General features: G+C 42.2%; 1 protein-coding gene across 5 annotated transcripts in view; it reads left to right on the top strand.

Moving 5' to 3' along the window:
* KLF12 (KLF transcription factor 12) overlaps positions 1-18,805 on the top strand; it is a 724,988-nt gene that overhangs the window by 630,783 nt on the left and 75,400 nt on the right. For all 5 annotated transcript variants that reach the window (XM_055142719.1, XM_055142658.1, XM_055142836.1 and 2 more), the window contains one exon: positions 2,045-2,107. In XM_055142719.1, the coding sequence (XP_054998694.1) occupies positions 2,045-2,107 (63 nt within the window). The remainder of the gene's footprint in view (positions 1-2,044; positions 2,108-18,805) is intronic.

Here is an 18,805-nt window from a genome sequence, read left to right as displayed (position 1 = left end):
GGAGGGAAGGAAAATGATGTTTCCCCTATCAGCTAAGGTTCAGTGTTTGGGCACCTGCAAATTATCCAACAGAAAACCAATTACCAGGAAGAAAAACCTTGTATTTATGCATGCACTACATGAGTAGGAATACTCACTGATGATGTAATCACAGGGGTGGTTAGAATTTGGGGGTAGTTTTATCTAACAAAGAGAATAAATTATAAATCTTGGCCAGAGAAATCATACAGTTGGGTATGGCTCTTTCCTTGTATGTAGCTAACCCGGGCTCCATCCCGGGCACCACATATTATCCCTCAGCACCGCCATGAATGATCCCTGAGTACCACAAAAACCAAATAAATAAATAAATAAGAAAACTGGTAAGCAGAAGGAAAGGTGTTTAGGCTTCCAGGGGGATGAGATCAAAGAGAAGACTAATAGGAAATCAGGTGTGTCTATGTTTCCTCTTGGGACCCATTGAGATGGTACGTGTCTGATTCTTCTTTTTGGTTTAGAGAGTGAGGGACATGTTTACTAATGAAGATTTCCTTTTCATCAGAGAAACCTGTACGGTGCTTTTGACACAGAGACAAAGGGGATTCGAGAAACAGTAGCCCTAAAGAAAGGAATTTCTGTTAGGTGAAGACGGTGTCACAGATGGATGCCATAACAAGGATGACCAGAAGAGAATCAGCTCAGTATCCTGGCCCTTGTCGTGCCCAATGGAAGGGGAACGTAGTTAGTTTCCTCTCTGCTTAGAGATGTGTGCATGTGCGTGTGTGTGCGTGTGTGCGTGTGTGTGTGTGTGTAGGAGGGAGGAGGAGCAAGGAGCAAGGGAGGGAGGGTATCTCTCTATTCCCTGGAATCCTGCCTTGGAGCCTCCTCCATACTATGGAATCCTTCCTGCCCTTCCCCCCCCTTTTTATCCTTTTAGGAAACAATCTCTTCTGAATTCAGCCCTTAAGTGTTATCTCCTGCTTCCAATTTTGACTGCTTGAAGATAAGAGCCTGATCACATTGTGACACTTTTTGACATACAAGTAAGGGAGCGGGGTGGGCAGAGAGTTGGAGCTGGTACTCATGCATTTGCCTTGCAGTTATCCCACCCCGACTCAATCCCAGGTACCGCACGGCCCCCTGAAAAAGATAGCTTACCAAAAAAGAAGGTTCCTCTTACTTAGGCCGGCCATTCTAGTGACCTTCCACTCAAAAGGATCTTTGCATCAAAGCAGCATATTTTGGGGTAGCATATTTTGATCCCCCTTTTTTTATGTTGTTTTGCGTGGTCTTTAAATTGAAAGGTTGACTGAGGCTGAGTGCACATACACTCTCTCTTTGTGTCCTGCTCATGGGAATGGATACCAAAAGAGGGCCTGTGGAGGGGAAGAACTGTATTTGGTATTGATATTGCACACAACTGAACTGGCTGGAATTAGTAATGGCTGAATGGAAGGAATCAGTTTAAATTCTGCTCCCTTTTTGGGTAGTTGAAGAAGAGTTATTCATAACAAACACTGGCAAACACATCATGTTAGAGGCAACTGAAAAGGAAAGAGAAGATGTAGTTTGCATGTACACAGACTTAACTGCATCTGTTTAAAAATTGGGATCAAGGGGGTCAGAGAGATAGTGCAGGAGATTAGGCACTTGTCTAGCATGTAGCTGACCCAGGTTCAATCCCTGGCATGAACATGACCAGGTGCAGGGCTGGAGTGATGGTACAGTGTGTAGGGCATTTGCCTTGCACAAGGCCAACCCAAGTTTGATTCTCAGCATCCCATATGGTCCCCTGAGCACCTCCAGGAGTGATTCCTGAGTGCAAAGCCATGGGTAACCGCTGTGCATCGCTGGGTGTTACCCCAAAAAAAGCCAAAAGGGAAAAAAAAAGAGAGCATGACTAGTTGAGACCCCAAAAGCAAAAGCTTGGATTAAGATTTGGGGGCTTTTAAGCCAATATAGAAGAGTCTGTTTATAAATCAGATTTCTTTATATTTGTTCATTTGCATATGGAAATATGCTTTTTTTTTATTGATTGACTCGATTACTCCTTTTCTGTCTACAGGGTACATCCATCCCCAGTATCAAGAGTCCGGGGAAATCGAATGAATAATCAGAAGTTTGCTTGGTGAGTATACTGCCCAGATTATGAGTCTTGTGGGAAACATTAACAGAGGTATGTTTAAACAAATGAAAATTATTTCTGCTTCTCTATGGAAAAAATGTTTCTATTAACTGAACTACATAGTTTTCCTTTCCTTTGGAAATTCTAAATAAACCGTGGGGTTCTTTAAAGTCAGAGCACTTCAGTCACCCAAACCTGCATGTAACAGTTTTAGTCTGAACAAATATGGTTGTGTTTTTAATTTTGGATCGGGGTTGGGGGGAGAGGGGCATGGGAGAGGAGCATGGATAAGGGTGACCCTCCCAAGCAGTGTCCAGGGCTCCAGAGCCATGACCAGTGCTACTGAACCCATACATGGTTCAGTGAGAGGATGCGGGACCCTGCAGAGCCAGGCCCCCTGTACTCTCCAGGCCTAGACTCAGTTTCCCAGGAGAGGATGGAACCTGGATGGCATGTACCTTTTTGACCCATCCCTGATCCAGCTATGACATTTTTTTTTCCCAATGGGTCCCGGGGCTGGAGAGATAGCACAGGGCTCAGGGAAGAAGCTTGCCTTATATCAAGCCAACTTTGATTGATACTTGACATCTCTTGGTCTCCCGAGCCCCTCTGGGAGTGGCCCTCTAGCACTAAGCTCAGAGGAGCCCCTAAAAACCACCACCTGTGCTCCCAACATGGAGAGGAAGACGTAGAAAAAGTCGGAGGAGAGAGAGAGAGAGAGAGAGAGAGAGAGAGAGAGAGAGAGAATGTGAGAGTGTATGCATGTTTTAAGTCTTTTTATTTCATAGACACACTAAGTTTGCTAGTCAAATTTAAGCAACCACTCATTTTTCTTGGCTACCAATTTTAACTTCTAAGGAAGGTTATCGCAGTTAATCTGTACATTTGCTAAGTATACTATTTAGATGCTTTTTTTGCTGGCATTGGTCTTAATTAAGTACGTCAGATTTTTATTTGGGGAATATGAAGGTTTTCTCTCACTGAGTAATTCTTGGATAGAAGTATATCTGGAACTGAAAATTCCATGACCACAAAACATAGATGGCTGCTTTTTTTTTTTTTAACAGTCAATTGTAAATGTTTTGCAAATGTTTTATGTGAAACAGAAATAAATGAATTCAGGGGCCAGAGCAATATACAGCACGCAGGGCACTTGCCTTGCACCTGGCCACCACTGGGTTGGATTCCCCGATCCCTCTTGTGGTCCTCCAGCCACATCAGGAGTGAACCCCGAGCACAGAGCCAGGAACAGTCCCTGAGCAATGCCAGATGTGGCCCCCCCAAACCAAAAAAAGATAAAAAGAAAAAAGAATTCATGTCATTTAAAATCCATATTTATTCAATTTCATTTCACTAAATTAACCTTTCTACGGATAATGTAATTTTTCAAGTAGAAGGAAAAATTGAATTGTGTAGGTACAGTATTACTTCAAAGGTGAAGGAAATTCATATCCCTCCATTTTCACTTCATTGAATTGTGTTTCGAATAGGATTTTGATTAAAAACTATGGTTATATTTTTTTTGTAATGGGAAGATGATTACCAAAGATCGAGGTTCTAAATTAATTTTATTCCTAAATCAGAATTATTTTTAGACACAAAATAATGATTCTCTGAATTTGAATAGTGCCCTAATCAGCTCACCTCCCTTCCCCCATTAAATCTAATTAACCCTCACAATAGCTTGGTAATGTTGTTAAATATTATGCTTTTCTTTTTCCCAGACAGGGAAATGGAGCACGAAGGCTACAGCCAGTTGCTTACACACAGGCTAAAGGGGGAACATCCTTCCTAGTTTCTCACAATGACTAGAGCGTATTGTCCCTCATCTAAGCAGGGAAGCTGCGAGAATAATAATGCTCATGGCCATTGCAGAGAAGGAAAGGGGAGAATTAGGACCTCTCTTAAGTGCGCAGAATTGATATTCCTTTCTAGTACAAGGCATATTGTACTGAAGGAACTTTATTGCCCAGAAGAGAATATAAGATGCTCAAGTGAACAATGTGAGCTTTAAATAGAGTGAGTACAGCGCTGTCAGTTATGAGATCAGTGTCTACAAGTTATTTCTCAATAGCTAAGTGTAGAATATGGATGTGTGTGATAACGCATTTTCATTTCTTCACCTTTTCTTTCTGGAGTATTGGTGTGATGATAACTTGTTCCTACATTATTCAGAGCACAGTGTATGGTTAGTAAATGTAAGCCACTGTCATCCAGGGAAGTAATCTTTAAGACCAAAGGAATTTTTACTACTAGCCTTGAGAAAATTCAGCTTTAGTTTTTTGCAGCCGCATTGATTTACAATCTCTTGCACTGAGAAAAGCTCTAGATTAGAAGGATAAAAGAGTTTCTGGTTTTAAAGCGCTGTCTGTTGCACATATCTCTGTGTGTATGTATATGCATGTAATGTCACAGAAGCGAATTAAATCATGCCAGCCATGTACAATATTGGGCATATGTGGATAATGCTCTAAGAACATATATTTATAAAATAAGATAATGTTCAAAAATGTTATCAATTCTATATAAAGCTTGTTTGAGAGTAGATATTTGGGAAGAGGAAAATGTAATGGCACTGCCAGAAAAACATCTTGGGGAAGAAACGTGTTTTTGTTTTTTATCAAGTCTTATTGGCATACACACAGTATGCATGTGTGTACATATATGCACATGTATATACATATATATTTATTTGCTTGTATGTATATGTGATATATAAGTACCAAGTAGATGATGTAATGATTCTTTATCTGTATATATTATGATCGCCTCAGTCTGTTAACCATCACTATTTACATAAATCATTTTTTCATGTGTTGAGCACATTTTAAACTCTATTTCATTAGTAACCTTTATTAACAGCTGCCATCCCCATGTCCTCACAGTCCCCAGGACATGTTCTGGAAGTGTGTACCTTTTATTTCGGGGTGGGGGTTCACATTCGGCAATGCACAGGGGTTACTTCTGGCTCATGCACTCAGGAATTACTCCTGGCGGTCATTGGGAGACCTTATGGAATGCTGAGAATTGAACCCAGGTCAACTGTGTGCAAGGCAAACGCCCTACCCACCGTGCTATCACTCTAGCCCCAAGTGTGTGCCTTTAAAGATCCTCCTTCACCCATGTCTTCCTAGTTGCCACCTCTGGCAACTGCCAGTCTAGTCGCTATGCCATGAGCCTGTCTTGGAGTTGCTTGGGTTTTTTTTTCTTTTTGGGTCACACCCAGCAATGCACAGGAGTACCTGGCTCATGCACTCAGGAATCATCCCTGGCGGTGCGCAGGGGATTATATGGGATGCTGGGATTTGAACCCGGGTCGGCCGCGTGCAAGGCAAACACCCTACCCGCTGTGCTATCACTCCAGCCCCAAGGAGTTGCTTGGGTTTTGTTTGCCTATTTGTTTAATTTCACATGTAAAGTGAGACCAGGTGGTATTTATTTGTCTTTCTCAGTCTGAAAGAAGGCTTTTGAGGAATGACCTAGAATAGGAAAAGCAGAGGCTTGAGAGCGCTGCCTTTACAGATTGGAAGCTCTAACTGTAGCAGGAGCCCACCTGGATTTAATGCATGTGTCATTTGGTCATAAGTTAGTTAAGATTTTTATTATGTATATTTGCTACTTTGAGTCTCCTTCAGATAAATGTCATGTAGTAACTCGTCACCTCTCTTGGAAGACAACTTGTGAGTCACCCGGCATCTACATCTAGTTCAGTTATAAACACTTGTTATTTCTTTGTGATGCATTCACCTTACAAGATCCAAAAGTCTAAATGTTCATTCTAGCAATGAAGAGGAAGGGGAAATAATAATTTCTATGGGAAAGAGAGAGAAATTTGCAATTTATATAGCTAGAGGTCATGTTCCATCTTAGTTTGGTTCAATTTTGTGTTATGCTATATGTTATACGCTATATGCAAGTGCCTTATTCTGGACCAGAGAGATAGTATAGGAGTTAAGGGTATTGTCTTGCATCTCACTTTGCCTTAGCATTGTGGTCTTCGTAGCAATGCCAGCAACGATCCCTGAGCACAGTGGTCAGAAGTAAGCCCTGAACTGTGCCTAGTCTGACCCAATTACTACTAAACACCCAAAATACTGTTCTTCAAATAAGCAGTTAAACCTTAGTGAAGGATAAGAAAGGCTTGAACTTAGAATTCAGGCATAGGAAATACATGATGATTTGTAGGTTGCAAGAGTCAATGACTATGGTATAGATACCAAGCTCATGTTTCTTATCGAGTAAACACAGTTTAAAATTTAAGAGGTGCTTTTTTTTGAATAATGTTAATATGCAGCATCCACTGACCTCATTCCTGTGGCAACAATTTCCTCCGAAGCTGAAGAAATATAGGGGAAAGCATGTTGGCTCAAAATAAACAAACAAGCTAGAATGGGAAGAAAACGGAATAGGAAAAAAGGAAGGGAGGAAGAAGAAAAGATGGGAGGAAAGGTTCAGAGAAGAGATAAAAGCACTAAGAAGAGATAAAAGCACTAAGATGCTAACATGTTATTGCAGTCCAATAACATGTTAGGATGGGAACAGGCTTTTTAACCTGCCAACTCCAGGTAATAGTGACTACCAGGAAGTACTTGTTAGCTGGATTGTAATTCGGTGATAGTTTATAGACTTCACATACCTGCAGTCTGAGGTTTGACCCCTGGCAACAAAACAAACACACAAAAAATTCAAAATCTTTTTTCAGGATGAGTTAGTATCCCAATTAAAAAAAAAACAAATAAAAATAACAAAGCAAGGGAATGGGCACTATTTAATGATAATTTTAACTACAGAGCTGAGATTACCAAATGGTGGGGTGCCTGGGTGGGAAGGCATGTCACTGAGACCAAAAGTGACCTGAGGACACTGGTGGAAGGTCCTGGACACTTTACTATGCTATTACTGAGTTGTAGTAACTTTGTACAGCAAAAGCACAACGATTAATACTAATGTAAACCTCAACTATAATCAAGTTTAAGAATGCAAAAAGAATTACCAGATCATTGCATGGCTCATTTACTATTCAGTTAATCAAAGCTAGCAAGCCAGGCCATATGTAAAAGTCTGTCCATCCTAAGGGCCCCCTGCCCTAGTACTCTCTACCCCATTACAGAAATACTTGATTTGATGAATGATTGATGGATGAAATCTTTGAGGCTCAGTCATGTGAATTTTATCTTCTATTTCATGCATCGCATCTCTCCTCTTTCTTTCACTGCTGACCCAAAGTGGAAGTTACAGCACCTTTCTCTGTCCCATAACTATGTAAAAAACGATAGTGAATTTACCACTCTTTCGTAAATATAATACTTCCTCTCCCACTGCCCAGTTTTGTTTTTTAACTGTAGTGCGGATACATGGAAGGAGATGAGGCAAATCCTAGTGGAGAGCTGGATGGACAGAGAGGCTTTTGTTCTTTACAGGTTTTTCTTTTTTTTCGTATAGCGACCAGACCTGATGGTGTGGTGCTGGGGGCTGACGGGGAGGGACAGGCAGTGCGGAGATTGAGCTCAGGGCCTCCCAGAAGCTATGTGCTGTATGTACCATTTGAACTATCTCCCCAGCCAATACTGATCTTTTTTGCATGAAGCAGTTGTGTTCTGATATCAAACCCATAGAGAGTAGTTGTTTCCAAGTTAGCCTTTGGCTGTTTTATTCCCAAGGAGATAATAGACATCTGGAACATATGTTTAGTGTGTAAATGTAGATTGGAGCAGGACAAGGAGATGCTTGTGGAGGACGATTTCTGAACTGAACATTGAGGTTGATTTAAAGCTCCCCTCATTCCCACGATAGTGTATTTCAGAGGTACACATATTTATCTACGCTCCTTTTCAGTATTTTGCTATTTCTTCTCACATCCGTAGAACCTAAAGGACTTGGTTATGTATTGTTGCTGGAGAAATGTGTTAGTCGCGATAATGCAGATATCTGTGCAAAAATTAGACCACATTTCACATTTGAACATGGAGAAGCAATGTCACAGATGTGGAGAGCAGGGAAAACATTCTCTCGTGCTGATGTTTCATTGTTGGGTATGTAGTATGTCAATGAATTTCAGTAATTATAAGCAAACAGTTGCAAGTATTTTTAAAGTTTTGAGGAGTAAAGATTTCTGCCCTGAAAATGACAGTATTCCACATTGTTTGAAGACTGTGCCTTAATAGAGAAAGACAGTGCGGTTGTTGATTTTAGAAACCTTTCAGAGAGCAGATGTTGAACTAGACCTCTGGGGGTGGGGGAACTAGGAGGGAGACAGAAAATTCCCAAAGGCAGTAGTTATGTATTGCAGAACCAGAAGGAAAATAAAATGTAGCCTCGTCAACCTTCATTCAGTTCTTACTTTGCAGCTATAGACATGGAGACTCAAAGACAGAGATGTTACACGCTAGCTGGGGGCTGAAACGTGGGTCTCATCACATATCTTACTCTGCCCACTAGGTGGCAGTTAGCTACGTGTAGGCAGGGCAAGCAAATGCTCAAGATTAAATAAGATGGATGTTTAATTCATTACCAGCTAAGCGGGCCTTCGACTGGGAAATTCCCGTGAGATTGGTGTAATGAGAGAGAGAAGAAACAGGAGAGTCTAATGAAGACATTGCTGCCCACTCAGTATGTGGCAGCTCTTCCCTGCCAAAATGTTGATGCATCATCTTGTGAATCCTTGCATGTTCATTATTTATAGATAATATTGATTGTGTGACTTTGATTACCCAACGTTCTGCTGCCTTGCTTCCTGACATATAGGACAAAAATTATAATGCTCCAGATGGACTTTAAAACAGGAAGATTTTAGTTACCAGCCTACGTATCTTCATAATTTTTTTTTTTTAATCTATATGCGCTGGCAAGTAAGTAACAGCAAGCTGTCTTCAGATTTAGTATGGAAGCGCACTGTCTCCGGTGTTTGATAACAGATTTGGAAAACAGGCCCCAGTTTGTGTAATCATGAAGCGACTTGCAAGTTCGTTAAGTATCTACTGAATTTCGATGGAAAGAGAAGCTTCCTAAGTGTTGCTACATTTCAATCTCTGTAAATTCACGTTAAAAAGTTTTTAGAGTTTGGGTTATTACATTTTTTTTTAATTTTTATTGAATCACCATGTGGAAAGTTTCAAAGTTCTCAGGTTTATGTCTCAGTTATACAATATTCAAACACCCATCCTTTTACCAGTGCCCATATTCCACCACCAAAAACCCCTGTATACCCCCGCCCTCCCACCCCCAACTGTATAACTGATGAATTTCACTTCATTTTCTTTTTATCTTGATTATGTTCCATATTTCAACACAAAACTCACTATTGTTGTTGGAGTTTCCTCCCAAGAAAGACAGCCCTACTACCAAGGAAGCATTTGATAATTAGTTTTCCATTGCTGAGATATGTAGCCCCACAGCTCCAAGTACATAACTCTTTTTTTTCTTTTTTCCTTTTCCTTTTTTTTTCCGCCTCATCCCCCTTCCCGCGCCTCATAGTATAGTGGACGCCACACGTAGTTTCTCCCCGAAAATGGGAAACAACCGGGAAAGAGGGATATTTCTTCCTCTCCTCAGCAGGTGTGGGGCTGTTGCTTAGTTCACAATCCAGAGAAATGGCTGCTACTTTAATAACCTTCAATATTTCAACAAAAACTCACTGTTATTATTTGGAGTTTCTCCCTCAGTCAGACCTGTTCAAAAGGAACCGTTTCACATTGCTGACAATTAAGAGATGTTTAAGTCACGCGGACGCTGCCTTAAACCTAGTCCGCGCGGTTTTGGATTTCTGTATAAAGTCCAGGGAAAATTCTGCCAGAAATTGAATAGCCCAGCTCACAGTCCCAGTGCATTGCTGTAAGAAGTCTCTGGAATCAAAGTCTTTAGGTGCAGAGGATCCGTTTCACTCTCAGCAGCTCCGAATTTATCTGGGCTGAGGTCGTGCCGGTTACACCCACTTCCCATGAGTCCCTAGGAGCCCCAAGTGTAAAAATCGAATACCTCTGGGTTAGGAGTCTTAGAAGATGGCTCCTGCCATGTGGACAATGCTGCCGCCACCATTTTTCATGCAGGGAGACAGGGTGGAGAGGAAAGATCCACCCCCAGGCAGCACGGAGTTGTAGCCCAGTTCACAGTCCCAGTGCATTGCTATAAGAAGCTGCGCTGGATGCCCGAATGTGTTAGGTCTCTAGAATCAAAGTCTTTAGGCGCATAGGGTCTCTGGATTATTAAATTCTTGAATCGCTTCCACCCCTTTCTCAAGTTTAGATTGGTGATAAATATGTATACTTGAAACTTGTGTGCCATTTTCAAGAACTTTTAGTCTAACTTGCTTAAATTCTCTATTATCCAGAATTTCGACAAGAAACTTAATGATAAAAGGGTTTTACTTTTCTTTTAATATCATATGATGCTTGTGTCTAGGACTGGAGTGACAGCACAGCAGGTAGGGCGTTTGCCTTGCACGCGGACGACCTGGGTTCAATTCTTTCGCCCCTCTCGGAGAGCTTGGCAAGCTACCGAGAGTATCCTGGTACCACACAGCAGAGCCTGGCAAACTACCCGTGGCGTATTCCATATGCCAATAACAATAATAACAAGTCTCGCAATGGAGGCATTACTGGTGCCCGCTGGAGCAAATCGATGAGCAACGGGATAGCAGTGCTACAGTGCTACAGTGCAGTGCTACTTGTGTCTAAAACTGCTGCCATTACCATCAAGATGATTTTAAGTAAATTTGTTTTACTGCAATTATTTCCTTACATGTAGGAGAATTATGGACATAACATCACCACACTATGCCTATCATCATTTCTGAGCTTATTTTTTTTAAAAAAAAACAAACATATTTTGGTTTGAGGGCCACACCCAGAGGTGCTCAGGGCTTTCTCCTGCTCTGTTCACAGAGATATTCTTGGCACGGTGCTGAGGGTCAAGCCCGGTTTGCCAGGAGCAGCAAGGCAAGCACCTTACCCATTGCACAAACTCCTCAACCTTTTCTTTCATTGAAAATCCATGAGTATTTTTTTCCTTTACCAACCTACCCAGAACTGTATTGTTGCCTTAGCTGCTATAAGAACCCAAGGGTATGACAATTTGCACTTTGTTTATTCTTTATATATTCTTTATATCTTCTTAGCTCAGGCTGGAGCGATAGCACAGCGGGTAGGGCGTTTGCCTTGCACGCGGATGACCCGGGTTCGATTCCTCCCCCTCTCTCAGAGAGCCTGGCAAGCTACCGAGAGTATCTCGCCCTCATGGCAGAGCCTGGCAAGCTACCCATGGAGTATTCAATATGCCAAAAACTGTAACAAGTCTCACAATGGAGATGCTTCTGGTGCCCACCTGAGCAAATCGATGAACAATGGGATGACAGTGATACAGTGATCTTCTTAGCTCTGTAGTTACCTGTAGCAGTCTCAGTTAATAAAGCATCACTGCTGTGATGATCTTTTACATTTGTGTTCTTTGGATTCGTAGCTGTGAAATTGCTGGATCACATTCCAGACTATTCTCAATATCTGAAAAATCTCCCTACTGTCATCTCTAAAAGCTGGATCACTTTATCCACCAGCTTTGTAGGGCTGGGGGAATATGTTTTCCTCCATACCTTCATTCACAGTTTTTCTTCCTGGACTTGTATTAAAGACCATTCTCACTGGTGTGAGGTTATAATTGTTTTAATTTTTATTTTCCTGAAAATTAGTTATAATGAGCTTTTTTCTTGTACTTGCAGACCATTTGTACATCTTCCTTGGTGAACTGACTGACCAACTCTTCTTTCCACTTTTTAATTTTGTGCCTCACACCCAAGAGTGCTCAGGGTTTACTCTTAGCTTAGGGGTTGGGTGTCATTCATGACACTACTCAGAAGACTATGCATTGTTGGAGATAAAAACTGGGCCTCCTTCATGCAGAGCATGTTTGCTAGCCAACTTCTCCATCTCCACATTGGCCAAATGAATGATTTGGATTTGGGTCTGGGGACCACACTGGTAGTGCTCAAAGGACCATGCAGTTGCATAGACTGGAACTGGAGTTCCCATATGCAAAGCTTGTGTTCCAGTGAGGTAGGATCTCTGTCACCCACTTCACTCCATTTTTTGAATGGGGTTGTTTGATGCTATTTTGTTGTTGGGTTTTGAGAGTGCTGTACTTGGGTCACAACCCTTTGCTAAAGGTTACCGTGTACAAAAATTTTCTTCCATTTGGTGGGGCATCTATTTTAGTGTTGGTTCCTTGTGCAGGACAAACTCTTCTTAATTTGATGTCATTCCATTTGTTGAGTTATTCTTCCGTTTCTCCCTTGACATTAAAGTCTAGTCCTGAGTACATTATGGAACCAGTGTCATTGAGTGTTTTGCCTATGTTTTCTTTCCTTATATATATGTATTTTGTGTCTTTGGGTCTAACCAGGTGTAAGCCTTCAAAATAATATTATGTTGTAATGAGCAATAAGAGGTTGTTAAGGATTGGTACTGAATAAAGAAAGAAAAAAAAATATATGTCTCAGTTTGAAAAAAAATTATGATAGTACCAGTATAAGGAATGACCTAATTAATATAAGCAAATATAAATTGAAGAAAGCTTTTATTTTATATAGCTGATGAAACCACATTCTTTTTTCTTCTAATCATAGCATCTTTACAGTCAATGCATTTGGCTTAAGACTTGACTAACTTTACCTGTCTTTTAAATATATACTTGAAAGATTAATAGCAAATATTGGAATCCAGTCAAAATCTCTATGCATTTGCACACATGCTGTGAGTTCTACTCTGGATAATAAATCCTAAAGTAAGCCCTTTTCTGGAAGTGCTGGTTGCACTAGCAATTTTGTTTTAATTTTCCTAATTTTCCTGTCAGTTGCAATGCAGTCTTTCTAGCTGTGGATGTTTCTCTCTATATACATGGACAGTACACTGAACCTTTTTTAAATTAAATACATTGTCACCTTACTATAGTTTTCTTTGCTGACTACTAGATTCTGTAAAGTTTCTTTATTAAGATTTTTAATCACTGAGACTACAGAGCTAGTACAAAAGGTAAGGCTTTTTGTATGGCTGATGTGTCCAGTTCAATTCCTGGCACTGTATATAGGCTTCATGCCCCATCAGGAGTGACCCCTGAGCAGGGGCCAGGAGTTGCCTCTGAGAATGACTGGATATGACCCATATTGTTCCCTCTCCCCCCACAAAAGAATTTCCTTTAAATTGGCTACTTTCAAGTATAGCACTAGATTATTTAAAATTGAATCAGTATCTCATCATCATGCAGAGTCTCCCGTCCTGGAGCCTGGATGTCTTCACTGGGGGCACTCAGAGCGGATGGGTTGAGTTTCCCTCCCTGCCCCGAGCAGAGCCCCGGCAGCCGAAGATCTCTGGAGCCTAGCCGCAGCCATGCTCAAGGCCACTCTCCACACTCTCCAATGAGTCTCACGCATGAACGAACCAGCAGAGGAACCCAGGTGTGCAGGACCCAGGACTGAGATCTCCAAGCCTGCTCGGATCAGGACTGAGCCTCCTCCACCCAGATCCCTCTTTTTCCAGTAGCTTGGCAGTCACACCCACAAACTGCTCCCCCCACCTCCCCAGTACCATGTAATCCCATCAATGGCAAAGATCCAGAGACTATAAAATAAAGCTCCCGGAAGCCGCAGTGCAACCTCTTATAGTCTAGTCTCCCTCTTGGAGAACCTGGCAAACACCAAGAGCATCCTGCTCGCATGGCAGAACCTGGAAAGCTCCCCATGACATATTTGATATCCCAAAAACAGTAACAATGATGGGTCTCATTCCGCTGACCCTGAAAGAGCCTCCAATGTGGCACCATTGGGAAAGATGAATAAGGAGAGGCTGCTAAAATCTCACGCCTAGGACAAGTGAAGGCATTACTGGCTCAAGCAAATCACTCGAGCAAATTGATGAACAACGGGATGACAGTGATACAGTGATCCTCATCATTAATTTCTTTTAGTATTTCGTTTAAATGGGGTTAAGATCACTCTAAATGGTATATATTTATCCAAAAATTAAAACCCACCCTTTGCCACCTAGGTTTTTGTCACGACTTCTCCCCATGTATGTTCATTGCTAGTTGCTAGTCACTGCTGGTGGGAGTTGGGGAATGGAGTGGGGAGGTGAACACTGCAACAGTGAAGGCGGGAAGTGTTCAACCCAGAGGAAGTAAGACGGCTAAAACAATACTTCTCAGAGGCAGGCCAGGGTAGGGAAGGTAGGAAGGGAATGTCGGCGGGGGGAGGAGGGTTGGGGGCGTGAGGTGTGACTGATGGAGTGAGGGGCACAGAAAAGATTGATGCTGAATCATTGCACACCTGAAACCCAATCATAATAACTTTGTTGTTCATGGTGAATTAATAAGATAAAGAAATTTTTAAAGTGGAAAACAAGCAGCCGGAGTCCTAGAACTGGTTGGTCATTACCTTGATATAAACTTCCTATTCCTTTTTTCATTGTGAGATGGATTTTTTTTTCTGTCGCAAGTAATAGAAGCAGAGTCAGACCACCTTTAGTGAGAGGTAATTTTGTGAAGGACCTACTGTGGGCTGAAGAGGAGCTGGACCTGAGGAAATGCAGGAAGCAGGCTGGCCCTCAGGCCCAGGGACAGGGTGGGAGAGGCGGGTACAGTCTCGATAGTGACAGCTGCATTCCAGGGCCAAGACTGGCTGGGAGGACGTTCTTCACCAGGGCACCTTGGAGGGGAGTGGGCTGAGTTTCCCTCCTGCCCCAAGCAGAACCCCGGAAGCCAGAAGCCTCCAGAACCCAACCACTGCCATGCCCAAGGCCACTCTCCATATGCTCGGATGAGCCTTACCTAAAACGAGATGAACCTCACCAGAGGACAGACTGGCAGGAAAATCCAGGTATGCGGGAACCTGTGACTGAGCTTTCCAAGCCCGCGTGGATTGGGACTGGGCCCCCTTCCCCCAGGTCCCAGTTTTCCAGAAGCTTGGCAGTCACACCCACAAACTGCTCCCAGCACCATGTAATATCATCAACGGCCAAGATCCAGAGACTATACAGTAAAGCTTCCAGAAGAGAATGACACAGAATTTCCTGGATGTTATATTCTATCCCTAACAAGCAATACAAAGCAAATCGCTTAGCATTGCCTTTTCGGCAGGTTTGAGTGGTGGTGAGACTGGAATTGAAATATCGAATGTAACCAAAGTAGAGAGAGAGTATGGGGGAAATTGTCTGCCACACAAGCAGGAGAAGGGTTGGAATGGCAGGGTGGGGAGTGGGGGGAGCATACTGGGGATTTTGGTCGTAGAAAGTGTGCACTGGTGAAGGGATGGGTGTTTGATGATTATATGATCGAAGCTCAAAACATGAAAGCTTTGTAGCTGTATCTCACAGTGAATTTTTAAAATGGGGGAGTAAAAATAATAAAATAAAGTTAACGTTCAGAATAGAATAATAAAAAAAAGAAATGTGGAGTTCATGCCCAATTGAGTCAGCTTAATCAATGGCTAAATAAAAGCTGTACTCCTACTGTACTACTATTATTTAAATAGTACTACTATTAATACTAATAGTACTACTATTAGTATTATTACTACTATTAGTACTAGTAGTACTACTATTATTAAAAAAAAAAAGACTGGCTGGGGGGAGCCTTCATTACACGTCCTCAAAGGGGCCGGAGCAATAGTAGCCGGCAGGGCACCTGCTCTGCATGCAGCTGACTCAGTCTGATCCCCAGCAACCCACTTGGTTGTTCAAGCCCACCAGGAGCAATCCCTGAGCACAGAGCCAGGAGTAAACCTTGAGCACTGATAGATGTGCCTTTCCCTGAGAAACAGCCCATGAAGACCACATGTAACAAGGAAAGGGGTTGCTTCCCAAAGGAGAAGCGTGTACCCAAAGCATCATGGGGAAGTCTGTGTTTCACAAAGGAGCGGTTCACCCTAGTATTCAGCCAGCTAGAAGGTGTCATTAAAGGTCCTTAACAAACCCAATGCTAACCCCGGGGGCCGTAACTTCTAAGTTATGGGGGAGGAAACTGTAAATTCTCTACAATTAGTAGCTACAATCAGTGGGCCTCTTGGATCTTACTCTTGCTTCGTAAGTGGTCCAAAGAATGTTAATGAAAATAGTCCCTAATGTCCTGGAAACTTGTTATTGCTATCCTAGTCCACTCAGAACACCCACTTCCCAGAAATCTTTTCTTCTGCAACGTTTTGAAGTTTTGAAATGCTGCCTTTAAAAATAAACATAGGACTGCAAAAAGGTGTATAAAATAGTCAGAAAATAGGAATATTCTGTAAAACAACAACACATGAGCCTTGTGTGTGTGTGTGTGTGTTTGAGTCTGGCATATATTCATCTGTATGCCGGCTACCTTTCATCACTGTCACTGTTACTGTCATCCTGTTGCTCATCGATTTGCTTGAGCGGGCACCAATGACATCTCTATTGTGAGACTTGTTACTGGTTTTTGGCATATCTAATACGCTGCCGTGCAGGTGAGATACTCTCGGTAGCTTGCCGGGCTCTCCGAGATGGGAGAAGGAATTGAACCCAGGTCGGCTGCATGCAAGGCAAACACCCTACCCGCTGTGCTATTGCTCCAGCCCCTGCCTTTCATATTTCTATTAAATGAACGAATAGTGTCTGACCCAAACTATTCAAATTTGATTTCGGGTAGAGTAGAGAAGAGATCATAGGCTTCATTATATAACTTTGAAAACAGAAAATTTCCTAAACCACCACATTAGGCCACAGTCAAATTTCAACTTCCTTGAAAGGACACTCTTCCTACTCCCTGGGTGGTGATTCTTTGAATATTCTTCCAACCCCAAGTGAGGTTATATGTTACTCGAACTCTCTTGGGCTTTCTTGGGGGAGGGAGGTGAGTGGAGGGTTTGGGCCCACAGACTTGGGCCTTCTGCCTTGCTTCATGCTTGGAGATTGCTCCTAGTGGGGCCCACTCAGCTCAGGGAACCCGAGGGGCTGGGATTGAGCCATGAGGTGAAGGAGGGCTGGCATGCAAGGCAAACGCTTTATCTCCTGTACTCTCAGCAGACTGGAGCGATAGCACAGCGGGTAGAGTGTTTGCTTTGCATGCGGCCGACCCAGGTTCGATTCCTCTGTTCCTCTCGGAGAGCCCGGCAAGCTACCGAGAGTATCCCGCCCGCACGGCAGAGCCTCGCAAGCTCTGCGTGGTGTATTGGATATGCCAAAAACAGTAACAACAAGCCTCACCATGGAGACATTACTGGTGCCCACCCAAGCAAATCGATGAACAACAAGATGACCGTGCTACAGCGACAGTGCTACTCTCTCAGCAGTCCTCTGGGTCCCTCTTAATACCAGCCATTTAGAATGAGGAGTTCAGCTTAAGTATGCAGGTAGGACTGTGGGTTAATACAGTAAGATATATATATATATATATATATATATATATATATTCTGAGCAACATCATTTTACCCAAGACAAACCGATCTCTCAGTGAAGGAGCCATTGTGCCCTAGTTTTTTCGAAAGCCACTTAAACAGAAGGGTCACTCTGTAACCAGTTTTGTGTGATCATGAAATCTTCTCTTCAATCTTATGTTTGAGTCACTTCACAAATTGATATAGCAGGTTACAACCTTGGGAAGGCAATGAATGAAACCACCCGCATGTTATTATAAAATGGGTATCTCCTATTCCATCATTTTCCCATGCCTCTACTCCTTGCCCGTTGTTCCCCATTAGAGCTCTATGAAGAAAAAGAAACATTTTCCTTAGAGCTAATATGTGTGGAGAAAAAAAATAAAAAGGAAGCTTTCTATTATTTTTCACTTTTAGACCTGACTTCTTTTGTACTCTTGGAAGAACCATGTAGCTTAACTGCAAAAATGAACTGATTTCTTATAGTGAAAGTTCCTTACAGCAATTTCCCCCCCCAAACTTTACAGACTGTGAAGTATTTATTTGGGAAAGAGCAGGAAGTATGGAATTATATGGAAGCAGGGAGACAAAGGCCAGAGGCAATAGTGTTGGGAACAGAAGAAAGATGCTGCCACCTACAGGTAAAAGTTAATATGGGAATTTTAGTGCACTGCAAGTGCTCCTGAGATGATCTCACAAGTAGCCATGGACTCAGCCTCGCCCGCCCTCTAAGTGACACTATACTCACCCCATTCCCTTCCATGTTAGGTGCCAGTATCTCTGTCAAGACGTTTCTGATTCCAGTGAGCTTTTCTGATTTTTGTGGACAGGAACTTTGTTATCAATTATAAAAACTTCAAGTGAGTCAAAGTCTTTCTCCTGGTTAGACTGACTCCACTACTTGAAAGACCCTTAATTCCTGTAACTAATAGATACTGTGTTTTCCATAACCCAGGCTTCCTCTTTGAAATGTTATCCCGGGAAAAACACCCAGGTTCTGTGTGACTGAGCTTCTCCTCTCTTCCAAGGCAGGGCCACAGGTAGAAAAAATTGTGAGGTACTGTCAGAGCATCCCAGAAATTCTGTCAAGAAGGAAAAGACCTTAAAATTCACCTAAGTAATCTCAAAATAATATAGCTCTGGTCTCAAGAAGAGCATGCTATTTTCATTTAGGTTTTTAGGAAATGACTGATAGAGCACTAATAATAACTTTTTTTTTTGGTCTGGCCAGGACATTTTTTTTATTTTTTTTTAATTTTTACATGAATCATCCTAAGGTACAGTTACAGACTTACAAATTTTCATGCTTACGTTTCAGTCATACACTGAT

The sequence above is a fragment of the Sorex araneus genome, chromosome 1 (assembly GCF_027595985.1).
Source record: "Sorex araneus isolate mSorAra2 chromosome 1, mSorAra2.pri, whole genome shotgun sequence".
NCBI lineage: Eukaryota > Metazoa > Chordata > Mammalia > Eulipotyphla > Soricidae > Sorex > Sorex araneus.
The sequence above is the reverse complement of the archived record's forward strand: the minus strand, read 5'-3'. Positions and strand labels throughout refer to the sequence as shown.